Source organism: Lissotriton helveticus, chromosome 8 (genome assembly GCF_964261635.1).
Source record: "Lissotriton helveticus chromosome 8, aLisHel1.1, whole genome shotgun sequence".
Taxonomy (NCBI): Eukaryota; Metazoa; Chordata; class Amphibia; order Caudata; family Salamandridae; genus Lissotriton; species Lissotriton helveticus.
The window spans coordinates 1,058,930,714-1,058,946,292 of record NC_136069.1 but is presented as its reverse complement, the minus strand read 5'-3'; the positions used below and the strand labels follow the sequence as shown (position 1 = coordinate 1,058,946,292).

General features: G+C 46.0%; 1 protein-coding gene across 1 annotated transcript in view; it reads left to right on the top strand.

Annotated features, from left to right (window-relative positions):
* Positions 1-15,579, top strand: part of CFAP47 (cilia and flagella associated protein 47) — a 2,858,849-nt gene that overhangs the window by 182,079 nt on the left and 2,661,191 nt on the right. The window contains exon 12 of the mRNA XM_078657910.1: positions 908-1,091. Within this exon, the coding sequence (XP_078514036.1) occupies positions 908-1,091 (184 nt within the window). The remainder of the gene's footprint in view (positions 1-907; positions 1,092-15,579) is intronic.

The window sequence follows — 15,579 nt, the reverse complement described above, 5'->3', positions numbered from 1 at the left end:
CGCTTCATTTGGACACAGAATCCCAGCCAGCAGCCTAGGACCAAACACTTAGAAAAGTCAAAAGTGCTCGGCTGGTCAGCCTCTATAACCTCATTTCCCCATGTACATCTATCAAGGTGGCACAGTCCCCCACTGCAAGTCCCACTGCAGCCCCTCCTTTTGTTTTTCCTCAGCCTCTTACATGCAACTCTGCGCCCTGCGGGGGACAGTCTGGTTGTTTGGCCCACTGGAGTACTACTGGGTTGATACAGGGTTCCCCTGTTCAGTGCCTCAGATAAATCTTTCTCAGTACCAAAGCACTACTGCTCCCACCCCTCAGACTAAAGCAGGTTTGGTACACCATTTTAAACTAGGGTTCCAAAAAGGAGATACTACTTCTCTACTCTATAGCTGGCTATCTGCAAACTTCTCTCCATGAGATCATGTCTGTGATGGCATCATCACTTTCTCAAACAGTGACAAAACTGGAAGACCACTGACTTAATTTTTTAATGTGCCAGATGAGCTGGGGTGAGGGGGAACCTGCACCAAGTCTTCTATGGTGGCGTAAGCCTTGGAGCTTAATTCACTCCGCTTCCCAGCACACATTAAACATATCTTATAAATAACAAAACATCAAATATGCTCATACTGAATATTATTACAACAAATCACAAACAACATCAGAATGATCTGCGATGGAATCCTCAAATTCAGGGCGAGATAAAAACAAGCCAGATTAGTGTTTTAGGCCTTATCAATGAACTAATGCGCATCATCATGATGAGTGTAACTGAACATGACCTATTGTTACATAGTATGTATTGTTGTCTGTTTTCGCTAATGTGGGACTCCCCAGGCAGCAGGGATATCATATCAATTAGTATGGATATTAACTGGATTTTATTTTTCTGGCTTACTTTCACAGGGAGTTTGAAGAAGTGAACAATCCAGTGGACATTGGCCTTAAACCAGCATCAGGCCTCCGACCACCTAAGATCTCAGTTGAGGATATTTACAAAGAGCAAGCAAAGTCTAAACCACCTCCTTCACGGAAGGGACGTCTGCTGACAATGCGACAACTGGAGGAATTCAAAGCTGCAGCAAACGAAGTAGGTTACTTGTTTTACTATTTGTCGGTCACTTTTTTTTACCTATCAGACTGTTAGAAACAAGGTGTTTTGTCCAATAGACAAATACAAATCTGTATGTCTGTGAATGAGTCTACCCCTCAAATGATTAAAATATGTTTTTTACTGTGCATTTTATGCAAAACTATATGTTTGAATCCGATACCTTGAAGTTTTAAGTTTCCTTTAAAATGTAAGTAAATAATTTTATTGTGGCTTGTGATATTGAAATTGCTTTCACATAGTCCTTACTACCCCTGACAAGGCATTTGAAATGCTTTACTGTGAGTAGCATGCTACCCGGAACCCAATGTTAGTGTTCAATCCATGTTATGTAATTTTATTTGTATAGCATACGTCTCACCTGGGAGGTATCCTGGTACTGGTTTTTCTGATTTATCTTGTGTTCTCAAAGAAACCATTCCATGCATTCACTCTAGTTTCTTTGTGGTGCATTAGTGACTTGAGTGGGATCATGAAAGGAGGTTTTGTGATGAGCAAATAGTTGATGGAAAGACTAGATATTGTTAGGTTGCAGAGATATATAGTTTCAAAGAAAGAGATATGACAGGCTTGCAATTTAGAGTAGTCAATATATACAAGAGACATTCAGAAGCTAAAAGGGAAGGACAGGTGCATTCAAAATAAACTAGGGAGGGAAACATAGTAAGTTTATGTTAATGTCTATTTTTCATGCAGAGTTTTAGGAATATAGCGGGTGGAAATTTTGTTTCGCAAATGCATACACGTTGTGGATGCAAACCTTTAGAAAATAAATTTTTTATTGTCATCTAGAGGTCTGCAGTCTTTCTAGAGAAGCTTTAACTTTCAAAGTAGTGGCAAATACTTTCCTCATCGCAAAAAGGAACCCTAGTGCTTTATAAGACCTCTTTTGTAAGCGACCATTAAGCAGTGCGACATTTAAGCACCTCTTAGTACCCATAATTACCATTTAAGAACACAATTGAGAAAGCTCTTGTGCAGATCACCCCACTGTAGTTGTGATCTAAAGCTTGCAAACCCAGAAACGACATCTGTGTCTACCTACTACACTAGTACATTCAATACTGTGAAGTATTGTTAAAGTTCATGCATGATATATATTTAAATAAACAGTATATACCTCAAATTAACAGGGAAGATTAATTCATCTGCTTATGTTCTCAACAGACCACATGGTGGTTGCCTTTTCTATGAACCATAGAATGTCCATAACACATAAAATATGCCCTGTACGTATGGGATGTTGGAACGGGAGACAGCCATGACAACGAAGGCTGTACACCGCGCTGCCATTACGACGCTGCCATCACGACGCAAGACGTTACAACGACTTGCGCTGGATGGCGCTAGATACTAGGAATAGTAGATTTACTATTCCAACACCTTCCCTACTGTTGCGTAGGCTGGAGTTGGAATCGTAAATCATACTATTCCAAAATCCAGCACCTACAGCGCAAGTCGTTGTAACGACTTGCGTTGTAATGGATGCATCGTAATGGCAGCGCGGTGTAAAAGCCCGCGTTGTCATGACGTACATCCGTTGGAACACACATTCCCTCTGCTCTTTTTCAAGTATCACCTATCAGATTTAGCTGGAATTCTAAAATATCAACTGCACTAGAAGGGTGTGAATATTCTTCTGAACTTCAGAAACCCCTTAATGGCTGGATCAGATATGAGTTATAATTCTATTTTGCCTCAAACATTTGATCTTTCTGTGTAAGATTCTAATTGATCATATTTGATTTAGATACCGGCAGGCCTACACAGAGTGTCCTCACCCTGGGTTCTGCTTCTCTTCCTTAGGGTCTTGAGATACTTGCCTTGCAATGTTAAATCATATTGGCCCCCATAAATGAAAGACTCTAAAGGGTTCATAGCTATATTCACCCCATATAACTTAGTAACTGTCCTCGTGTTCTCTACAAAAACGTTAACTCTGTGCAGTTTGAGACAGAAAATGTTTTTGATTTCTCTACTTGTTGTTTAGAGTTTAGTGAAGTTAATTCACACAGAGGCATCCTAAGCATACCTCTTATTCATGGCTACTTACTGTCTATGCCCAGGAGTACTCTTCACACTCTGGATGTTACCCTCCCTAAGTGACTTGGTTATCCTTATCAGTGACTATATCCACAATCTTGCAAACTAGCAAGTACCTTTCACTGGCTGTAAGGTAGTGCTGAATATGGACCCTAAAGCCCTTGATAATCAGACAGAAGTTCTTCTTGTTCTACTGTATCTACAATTACTGTTTTATTCAATGGACCCCACTGCATTACTTTAGACTCAACAATGTATGTGAATCTCAGTTACATTACTGTTATCAATCATTGTGGTACACTCAGCCTCCCTTTGACCATTCCCAATATCTTCAACAAAATTATTTACAGCACTCACAAGCAAAAACAGGGATATTCTGCTTCTGCACTACTGTAAATCCTGCAGGATTACTGGATTTTTTTTTTTTTTGGGTTAAAAACTTTTATTGAGCAATCAGATAAAAAGTACAGAGATGGGCCTACAACCACACGGGCTGGCCGCTAATTCGGAAAGCACGCATCATACAGTAAACATTAATCTCCGTGGCCAGGCTCAAATCACAGAGTAAATATTGCACCAAGCATATGACAGGACACAACGGTTTTTGTCTTAAACATTAAAATAACAAACTAAAACAAGGCGAATGTAGCAATCACGTCAGCCCAGATGACAGAGGGGAAGTACACTAATCAGGAAGATAAAGGTAAGTCAATGAGACTCGGCAAGGCCGGGGGGGGGGGGGCGCAGGGAGGACAGGAAAATCTTAAAAAAGGAATGAAAGATTTCGGGAACGTCAGCCTAGGGAGACAGGGTAACATCGGATATGTCAACCAAGGGAGGGGTACAAATGTCTCCACGATATGCATTCCACTGACCCCAAATTTTAGTCCACGCCCTGGGTCTGCCCCTAGCCACATAGACGGTCTTCTCTCGAAACATGGACCAGTCCATGTTATCCTCCCACACCGAAACGTCCGGAGGTCTGGATGCGCCCCAGAGTTGCGCAATGTCCCGCTTCGCGACCATGTACCCCAAGGTTGCCCATCTGGTCTGGGCCACAGAATAATCGGTGGGTTCCCACACGTTCAACAGGCAGCGTCGGGCCTCAGGCCGCAGGGCAACACCAGTCACGACAGTCATCACATCAAGTACATCAATCCAGTAGGCCGCTACCAACGGGCATTCCCAAAGTATATGCATAAATGTAGCACTCATCCCACAGCCACGCTTACATAAGCCATCCGGGGAAAAACCCATTACACCCAGGCGCGGGCCAGTTACATACACGCGATGGAGGATCTTAAGTTGCACCAAACGAAGACGGGCGGGAATGGCGACCTCTTTAGGAGAAGAGAGTGCTGACTGCCAATCCTCGTCATCTAATTCCAATCCGTCACCGACCCACAGCTCCCTAAGGCGGACCAACAGGTCGGCGCGACTATGAATCAATTTTTTAGAAATAAGGGAGATAGTACTATCAGGCAGGTGTCCATCTAGTATACGATCTTCAAGGGGGGAAGACTCGGGCAGGGTCACACCAGGAGTTAGAACTGAGGCCAGGGCATGCCGGACCTGCAGATACCGAAAAAACTCTCTATCACTCAAGTCGTATTCTGCCTTAAGGGTCTGGAATGACTTCACGCTACCTTTCGCACAGACATCACCCACCTTACATATCCCAATCATATCCCAGCGGTCGAATCCCTTAGTAGACCAAAGACACCCCAAACGTTCAGAAGCATAAAGCGGCGTCGCCAGTGTCAGTCGATTCTCCCAGCCCAAACTCACATGCGCGGCGCGCCACACGGTGACTGCGATCCTGGACGGGCCCACAAGATGGCGCCCGGCCGATCTAGAATAAAGCGCTCTATTAAAGTCCCCTCCCGGCAGCTGGAGTCTATCCATCTCAAAGGCCGGATCCCGACCCGGTGAATACATCGCGTGGTTGATGGCAGACAGCTGGGCAGCCCAGTAATATCTCTTGATGTCAGGGAGCGCCATGCCCCCGTCATACCAAGGGATGGTGAGTTTCGCAAGGGCAATACGTGGACGCCCGTCCCGGATCAGTTGTCTTTGAAGACTCTCGATCTCTCGGAAATAGGTAGCGGGAACGTCGTCATAAGAATTCTGAAGTGCGTAGAGGAACCGCGGCAAGGACATCATTTTAAAAAGGGCCGCCCTGCCCAGAGGAGACAGGGGCAGCTTACGCCAACGGGCCACATCTAGTCGCAGTCTAAGAAGCGGGGGGAGGAGATTGCGCTCGAATCGGAGGGAGAAGTCCCGCGTAATAAAGATCCCCAAATACTGGAAGCCAGACTGGACCACCTGGATAGGAAATCTGTCCGGCAATGGGGGCAAAACACCCGAAAGAACATACACGCATGACTTAGCCCAATTAATAACTAGGCCCGAGTTAGCTCCAAACGAGGTAAGAACATCAAATAAAACATTTAGAGATTTACGCGGGGAAGTAAGATACAAAAGAATGTCATCCGCGTAAAGTGAGACGCGGTCCTCAAAGTCCGGTGACCAACGGATCCCCTTGAGTGAAGGCTCCCAACGAAGCCACGCAGCTAACGGTTCCAGGGCGAGCGCAAAAAGCAACGGAGACAAGGGGCAACCCTGACGGGTCCCCCTACCAAGGCAGAAGGGGACAGAAACTCTACCGTTCACCACTACCTGCGCTAAGGGGTCAGCGTATAACAACTTCACCCAACCGATAAACTCAGGACCAAAACCAAATTTTTCAAGAGCAGCCCAAAGATAGGGCCACTCCACTGTGTCAAAAGCCATCGAGGCATCCAACGAGGCCAAAATGGCCGGTTCCGTCAGAAGCCCCGCCCTCGCAACCGCACCGTGGAGACGACGTAGGTTAAGAGCCGTGTTGCGATGTGGGATAAATCCGGATTGATCCGGATGAACCAAGTCACTAATGACCGTCAAGAGGCGGGTCGCCAGGAGCTTAGCCAGGACCTTGGGCTCAACGTTTAACAAGGAAATGGGCCTATAAGACGAACAAAGGTCCCGCGGTTTACCATCCTTGGGAATTACGACTATCGTAGCCAGACGCTGATCATACGGGAGAACACCCCGTTCCCGGGACTCCAAAAACATGTCACGAAGATAGGGCGCCACCTTGTCAGGACGTAGCTTGTACAGTTCAATTGGCAACCCGTTCGGGCCCAAGGCTTTGCCCGAACGGAGTGAGCGAATGGCAGTAGCTATTTCGTCAGTAGTAAAAGGGGACTCCAACGATTTACAGTCTAAATCGGAGACACTGGGCAAAGCTATATCGCGCAACAGAAGGCGAGAGTCAGCAACATCCCGTCCAGACACAGGGGTATAAACCACACGAAAATACTCAGCAAAACATGCAACTATTCCAATCGGGTCCGTCACTCTCACACCATTCGATGATTGAATCACGGGCACCACACGATTCGCCCTCTCCTTCTTATCCAACCACGCCAATAATTTGCCCGCCTTGTCCCCCACATCATACAGACGACCCTGTTGCTCCCGGAACATCTGTTTGGCCGCATCCGTGACCAAAGACTTATAAGCAAATTGTTTCAGACCCAGGGCATGGAGTTTATCAAATGTGACTTCCGACTCTAAGGCAGCCTCCCTTTCAGCAATCTCCCTCTCGAGGTCCACCACCTCCCGATCCCTCGCCCTCTTGGATTCAACAATAAGGGAAAGGGCCTGTCCCCGAATCACCGTCTTAAAGGCCTCCCACAGGGATATCGCAGAGGAAACGGATCCCTCGTTGTCCAAAAAATAGGCATCCAAAGACTTAGTCAAAAGGTTGCGGGTCTCGGGGGAGGTAAGGTACCATGGGTTGATAGGAGCTACCCGGCCCGCCGCCTCCACCCCCATCTCAAAACAGAGCCAGAGCGGAGAATGATCGGAAATGCCCCGGGGGAGGTGTCTAATCTCACGCACCGCCGACGACTGGGCCGCAGGCATCAGGAAATAATCCAGTCTAGACAAACTCCCATGGGCCCCAGAGTGGAAAGTGTATTGAAGCTGAGTAGGATGCATAAGCCTCCAGCAATCCACCAAACCAAACGTGTCCAGAAACCCACCCAGCCACTGTTGGGCCGAAGGAGTGTCCCTAGGGGGGTGGCGGTCGTGGAGACCGGAGAACACAGAATTAAAGTCACCTGCAATGAAGAGAGTACTATCAGGGAGGTCCAACAAAACACTGCCCAAATCGGAAAAGGTAGAAGTCTGCAGGCCGGGGGGGACATAAACAGCAAATAAGGAGAGGGTACGACCCTCATAACGACCCACGAGGACAGCATAGCGCCCCCGATCATCAAGGATCACATCATCAATAGCTAGGGGGAGGGAAGCCCGAACAAGGATACCCACCCCCCTGGAACCCGTGGTAAACCCCGAATGTGCGGCAAGGCGATAGCCCCACCTATTCATCGCACGACAAGTATTGCCCACCAAATGAGTCTCCTGCAGGAAAACAATATCTGGAGATAAACGTCGTAAACATTTCAATACCACACTCCGCTTAATACGATCCCCCAGACCATTAACATTCCACGAAACAAACCTCAACCCGCTACCCCCCATCCCACAAAGCAACGCCGAAACCCCTCCTCCCTGAGCATGACAAGAAAACCATCAGTAGCAAGATAAAGTCGCCTTGAGAACATAACACACAAACATCGAACTTCCCAACCACCCACCCCCCAACAAGCAAGAAAACACCCCCCACCCTGCACCCCTGCAAAATGCTAAAAAGCCACCCCAACATGCAGTGTGCCTGTCGCCCAAGAACCCCCATTCTACAAAAAGACCCCGGAGGAGGAAAGGCTCTGGCCCACCCGCCACCCCGATCAAGACAGATGACGAGGAAAACACACAAACAGTAGAGGCACTTAGGCATAGAATCCCGGAAGAGTTCACTCTATACGAGGGCCCAGACGTAGACGAATTGTTCAGCTCTCCACACCACCCTCAGCACCACCCGGGTGGGCGTCGGACTCAGTCGCAGGAGGTCGGCCAGGCAGAGAGTCAAGCCAGTCGTTCACAGAATCTGGCCGATCAAAGAAAAAGGTTCGGTCATTGTACTCCACTCGCAGCCTGGTCGGAAACAGCATAGCGTAGCGTAACTCCATGTCCCGAAGACGCTTCTTGACACCACGGAAGCCCATGCGCTGTTTCTGGACCTGTTGAGAAAAGTCCGGATAAAAGTTCACTGTGGCGTTCTCAAAGGCCACCGGACCCTTCACACGTGATGCTTGCAGGATAGCGTCCCGATCTCTATAATGGAAGAGTTTCGCAACAATAGGCCTCGGCGGGGCACCTGGCTTACCCTGGCCCCCCCGGAACTCGATGGGCACGCTCTACTGCGAAAAATTTACTCAGTCCAGACGGAGAGAGATGGTTTTGGATCAGGTCCTCAACCAGGAGATCAACAGAGTGAGGTTCTGGATTCTCCGGAACGCCAACCACTCGCACATTACAGCGATGTGCCCTGTTCTCAAAGTCCTCCAGGCGCCGGGTCATGAAATCGTTCACCCTACGGAGATTACCAATCTCCGTCTGTATCTCCGAGACGTCCGTCGTGAGGCTGGATGACTTGAGATCCAATGATTTCACCTTCTCATTGGTTTTCGATAGGTCGGCTCGAATCAAGTTCACATCAATGGCCACTGTGTCGATTTTGTGGGCCAAGGCCTCGTATTGGTGGCCTATCGTCTCCCTCATGCCAGAAATGGCGCCCATGATGTCCTGCAAGGACGGCTCCGTTGATGTGTCCACGATGTGGTCAGCAGCACTTGGACCGGGCAGGGCGGCTCCGGGGGACCCCTTCGAGTGGGTGTAACGGTCCATAACGTTAGATTGGACCGGGCCCCCGCGCAGGGGTGTCTTGGTCTTTCGTGTCTCTCGGTCCCCTCTGCCCGCCATGTTGAAAACTGCGTCACAGAGAGATTCACCAGGCTCGATGGAATGGGCACAGGAAACAAGGCTTCGGGATCAAGGAGCCGCCAAAAGTGTACCACCAGGATAGAGCCAATCAGATAGGAGAAAAAGCCAGCCAAAGGCCCGACAGCCGTCTCGTGCCCCGGATCCAGCCCAGGCCAGACTCCCCTGCCAGGTGTCTCAGTCTGAGGAAGAATCGAAACCGAAACTTAAGTGGGGGACCCACAAGTCCAATCCCCCTGCCGCTGTTGTTCAACTCCAAGACGGCCACAGAGCCTCACCCAGTCCCGGGCGTACCTCAAGGGCGGATCCCAAAAGTTCGAATCACCGTAACTCCGGCACCCCGGGTCAGAATCAAATTCCGAAAGTTCCAGGACGATCAGCCCAGCGTCCTCTACACAAATCCTCGTGAAAAGTCAGGATATGTTCAGGATATTATGCCGGGAGTGGCGGGGGTCCGGAGAGCGCTGTGCTCACGCGGCCATCTCGGATGCCCGCCAAGTTCCTCAGGATTACTGGATTTGATCCTTCAGTCTCAAATATCTCAGTTTCTTCTTGATTTCCTGGTGCTAGTTGTATTTTGCCTAGGTTTCCATGCTGAATTTAAGGATCTGAGCTTCATCCATGCCAAATTATCTTTCCAAATTGTTGCTTGTAGTGTCTCTCCCCTTCCCAGTGCCCAGTTCTCCTATCACAATTCCCAACTCGGAAGTTGAGTTATTTGACTCCCACATAAGAAAACAAATCATCCTCTTTACGTTGACAGTCACTGCTTCTTCAACTCGTAGAACCTCAACTTTCAACAAATCTTGTATATCAGAGGTCACGAAACTAGTTCCTGAAATGGTGGAAAACCTCGGGTACCTATATTTGGGACTCTTGCATTGTTTTACAGTTTTTCCACTTTACTGTCCAAGCAGAGAATGGAGTTCGCCACAAAGTCTCAAAACATTCCATTATCTGTTCTCTCCTTTAGTAACTCACAATAGAACCATTAACTGTCCCTATCTCCTGTGATTGTTTCCCAAGGGAATGCTCCACAGGACCCAGTTGATCTTGCAGTATTTCCATTCTTGCCTCCATGCTACTCACCTTAGCCTCAATGCTATGTGAAGTAGCTTGTAACTCTCTGATAACTGCTGTCAGGAGAGGTTCCACTTTAATCAGTGTTTCCTCCTGATGTTCTCCAGACTCTTGTCTTTCTCAGTGCTTAATCTTCTAGTCTTCTGTGCAGCGGGGCTATGGTTGAAGAAATACTCCTTTCTTCTCCTATTGTCATCTTAGGACAGGGCAACATTCAACAGGGAGCCCTCATAAGTCATTTCTACACTGAGCTCTGATAATGAGTAGGTCAGTGTTTTCTGACTCTGGCTTAAACCTCTGTTTTCACAGGGGGTGGAATTTACGGGTTTGGTTACATTTACCAAAATTGAGTAATTACTGGGTATGCTAAATATCTCACCCTTCATTAAATTTCTGCATGTCAAAATCTGCTAGAATTTAATGAATAAAAATGGACATTATTTACCATCCCAGGCCCATTTCTGTGCTGTAAACACCAAAATCTGCATGTTATTTCCCAAAAACGGATAATAGGTGCTACTTATCGCACCAGATATATAACTTATCCTAGGGTATCTTTATTTAACTGACATTTTCGGCATCAGGGCCTTAATCTCCAGTGTGGTGAAAGGCAAGTATCTCATTACACACAGATCCCCTATGATGTCAAAAGTTTTTTTAAAAAAGGGGCCTTTTCATCAACTGAGTGTTTGGACAGGACAGCTTACTTTTCCTGGGCAATAGCAGTCTTCAGGTGGAGAGAACAATGTTATCTGCAGTTCAGTGCTGCTAGCCCTCCTGGTCATGTCACTCCTTCAGGAACATTCCAAGAAAAATGAACTCCCCTGCTGTGTTAGCAACAATGGTGCCGCAACAGCATGGAGACTCAGGCTATGCCTTCTTGAGTTTGTCTTTGTGTTGGGGAAAGCTATGCCTCCCAAATCCACAGGCCTTGTCTTCTCAATACGGGATGCCAACTTGACCAACGGATGTCCTACTCTCTTCCTCCCTATTCGGCACGGGCAGGCCTGTGGAATGCCACCTCATCTCGCAAGAGGCACTGAAGAAGGCAGCTTGTAGACTAGCGTTTTTTTCTGTCACCCTTCATGGCCTGCCCTCAGCAAGAGACATTTATACATGTTGGACTTGGCAAGTAAGATTTTGAGGAGCATAAAAGGTATGATTCTCCAAGTAAGGACTCTTGTGGTTGCACCTTCATTTGATTATAAGATGGCTATAATACATGAGATTCTGTAGTCCCTTTATGAAAACCTGTCTCTAATTTCTCCATATTAGGCAAATTGTGATGCACCCAGTTGACCATTATAAAGAAAATATGTCAGAACTCACCTGTAATAGCTTATTACAGCAGAGTTATGGTGTCACAATGACTGCTGTCAGTGCCAGAAGCAGAAGTGAAAGGCAGGTCAGGTCATGAAGCCTAATTAAAGTAGCTGTTTAAGAAGCAAAACATTTATTTTCTTTCTTCTGCTCAGTTTTTCTAGCTGTATAGTGTCAAGCAGAAAGGAGATATTTATGTCAACATGTTTATTTTTTGCACTCCTTAGGAAATTATAGAACAGTTAGAATCTTTATGCATGTTCTGCATGTTCCGGCTTGCACCTTTTCATAAAAAACAGACTTGTTTTAAATTGATTCTAATATCTTTTTGCAAGAAATATCTAACAACTTTTTTGATTGTTTCATTTTGCATTAGAGATTCTAATTTTATTCTTAATGTTTGATGGTATGACCATGTGTTATAAGGAATACAGTCCCCTCTGCTATATATGATAAGGATATTGCAAGTCACTTTTGAGAGCCATAACCTTATAAGTCAACTCCACCGTCTGCCTCAATCTTCTATTTGGTCATGGGAACGTCTCAGTGACTTGCAGTATCCTTATAATGTACAGCAAGTGATACTTTATCACATATATGATAATCAAGATCTAGTTTCTAGTCCAGTCACCTCTTCAAAGAAAGATTGAGTTATTTATTACTTTTGCCCAGAAATGGAGAAGTGAAAAACTAGGAAATATATGGGTAGCCCTATTTAAATTAAGTTTTTTCAATATCCTATGGTAAATAAATACTGTCCTAAAATATCTTAAAATTGGCTGAAAACTCAGTTTAGATCTCACTGGTGTTGTGGAAACCAAAATCTTGGGCTTGGCTTGAAGTGAAGGGAGCTAGGTAAGGAACTCTACTTTACCATCAGCATTGTACAATCTCATACAGTCTCCCTGCTCTTTGCTATTTCTTTGTCATTCTGAGATTCGAGGTATGCCCCCAGTGGTACCCTGAAAAGTAGCTGTACTAGGAATTTCCCAGCCATGTAGCAGGCAGTGAAGCTGAATGAGATTAATGTCACTATGATGGTGGAATAGGACGAAAAGGGGCAAGTTATGACTCTGGAACAAATGAGACCCACTACACATCCACATTGATTTCACAGAAAAAATAGGGTAAGAATACATTCAATTGTATAATTAATAGGCTCTATAACTAGACTTCAGATGGGGTAGCAAATGCGACCAACACGTTTTGGGAATCTGTGATCATATAACTAGGTTAATGTTAAACTGATTGGAAGGGTGTTAATAGTAGGGGTGGGTGGAATTGGCAGAGTTTGATTCCGCTGAATTACATTTAAAATTCTGCCAAATTCCGCAGAATTCTGCAATGGGGTGGAGGGGGCATTTGGTGCTTGTTTCATAGCTCAAAGTGCACTTTGTGTCCAAAAATGGATGTGAGGGTGCATTTTAAGTCATGAAAATAGCTCAGCCAAATACCACTTGGTGCCCTTGCATACTCCGCACTGATTAAAATGTCATCACTGCGGAGTACACAAGGGGGAAGTAGTATGCAGTGGTTTCTAAACTTTAGAAACCACTGCATGATTTAATTCCACAGGCAGATTGGCATAATTTCACTTAATCAGTAATTCTGCGTTACAAGTGTAACATGGAATTACCAAAATTCCTCTGGTTCCACCGGCAGAACTGAAACCTCCGCCTAGTTAAGCTATGGTCTTGGTAGATTCACCGCTTTAAGGAGATCGAGATATATGAAGACTTGAGAAAGATCTGCACATAACTTGTGTGCAAAATGAGTATAGTAGACTTATCCTGGGCTCATTCGATGGTTCATGCTGATTCTCTCACTTACTTCTGGGTTGAGCCAAGGTAAGTCCATTTCCTGTCTTGCAAATAGTGAAGTATGTATTTGCAGACCCATAAGTTGGGTTGGTGGCCCTTGAATTACAGATCTAATTTCAGGCCTATTAAAGCCCAGAGCTGCCTGGACTTTATAAGGCTCTTGCTCCGCACCTGCTTCCTTCACCCCAGGCCTCTTATCTTTTTTATTTGTATACCTGTTTTTATTATTTCACAAAAACAACAACACTGAAGCCATGAATAAAGCATTCAGTCCAAAATTGTGCTCACATTATGCATAGTTGTGATAAACACAGTATTAATACAGAAGAGATAAAGTAGTGGGCAAAAATAAAGGCATGCGAATGACACATAGGATCTCGTGCGATGAAAGAGGGGAGAGGTTCGCTCGCCAAATGGTGTGCGGGGGGGGACAAGATTAATCAAGGAAGGTGGGTGATGTGCATTAATCTAACAATGACAGCAATAGGGGACAGGCATGTTTCCGGGGTCTCGATTTGAATCCGGTGACAGGTATTCACTAGGGTTCAACATTGTGGGGGGACCATGGCCCCGATATGCCGCTATTATATGATTTATAGCATTGTGATCACCTAGTGTCCCCCTCAAGGCAGGCAGTGTCATTTTAGGCCTTGATGTTCACAATGTAGGTGTCCCAGTTCCCACCTTCCACTCTTGATATTCCTCTGTCATAGAGGGAACGTAGCACGCGTGCATTTGATCGTGCCCATTGCCATAATGTGTTGAGCCATTTTGTGGAGTCAGGTACTGTGTTTGACTTCCATTGTATTGCAATTTGCCGTTTGAATAACACAAAAGTAAGGCTGATAAATCTGTGCAGGTACTTGTCCCCTTTGGTCACGGTTTGGTGTCCAAGGAGGCATGATTTGGGGATAGGGATTAACGCATGGCCCGCCAGTTTAGCCACGGGTGCCGTGATCTCCATCCACATTTGTTGTAGCGGGGAGCAGTCCCAAACCATACGATTGAATCCTGCTTCTATCAGCTAACCTCGCGGACACTCAGGTGTGGATGCAGCGAACACACGCTTAATGCGTTGGGGGAAAGATACGCGTGGTGTATGTAATTAAATCGAGTAAAGCGGAATCTGGGATTTCTCAGCACTTCTTTCACGTGTTGAAGGGCTCGTGTTCAAACCTTCGCCGTCAATGGTTGTGGAAGAATGACATTCCAGCGCCTTCTCCACGTCCGCCAGGTTATGCGAGGATAAGCCTCGTATAGCATTAAGTTAGCTCGACCCTGTCCACCCTGTGAAAGGAGGATATGGAGGATGGGCGATTGCAGTGGCTCCGCATTGCCAACCCCCCAGGTGTTTCTCACCACATGTTGGATGGCATGGAAAGTCAGGAAGTGGCCTGTCCCCATGGTATAAGTGTCCATAATGTCTGCATAAGGCACGAAAATCCCCTTGTGAAAGAGTTCCCCTATGCTCTCTATCCCAGCTGTGATCGATGGGGTCATATCATGGCACCCAGCCAGCACTTGCATGCTTGGCATCTGATCCAAGCAAATCCTAGGGGAATAGGGCATGGTAGGAAGTCTCCCAATCACTACTCTACACCATGCCCCTTATCACGAGAGTACATCCCCCTTCTTAACTCAGAGGCAGCTTGATATGCTAGTATTTCTTGAACATCAACTACTCTGCATTTCACCAGCAAAACTGTATATGTTGAAAAGGAAGGGGTTTTCCACGTTATCGAAGTTCATCTAAAGAAAATCTCTGAAGAATTCTCACCAAAGTTATTTCCTGTCTTGCGGTGTAAATCCTGTTATCTAAATGTAAAGACAGAAATGATTTTGAGCCTGTGGTTTACGAGAGGTTTGACTATAAAAATGCCTTGTTTTTTTTATAGCGCTTCATACAGCACTTCTGGCACTTCTTAATACTGGTTATAGGATGTATTACTACTTTTGTCCAATTTATTGATACTCAATTTACAAGAGTGGAAGGCTGAGTCTACCTTGCCTGTATTCGAACTCTGGTCCTGATCGCCGCAGAGGTCAGAGAATGTTACCTGGCATTTTTAATTAGCAAAAGGACAGAGCAAAAGCGGGCTTTGAGAGCCGCACTTCCCTGCTACGTTCCTCGTATAGTAATTTCTTACAGTAGTCTATAGACGTGTGCACAACTCTTGCACCTGCCGTTGTTGGGTGCAAACTGCTACCCAGATCAAGAAATGAGTAATTTTGGAGAGGAACATTTGTCAGTTTTA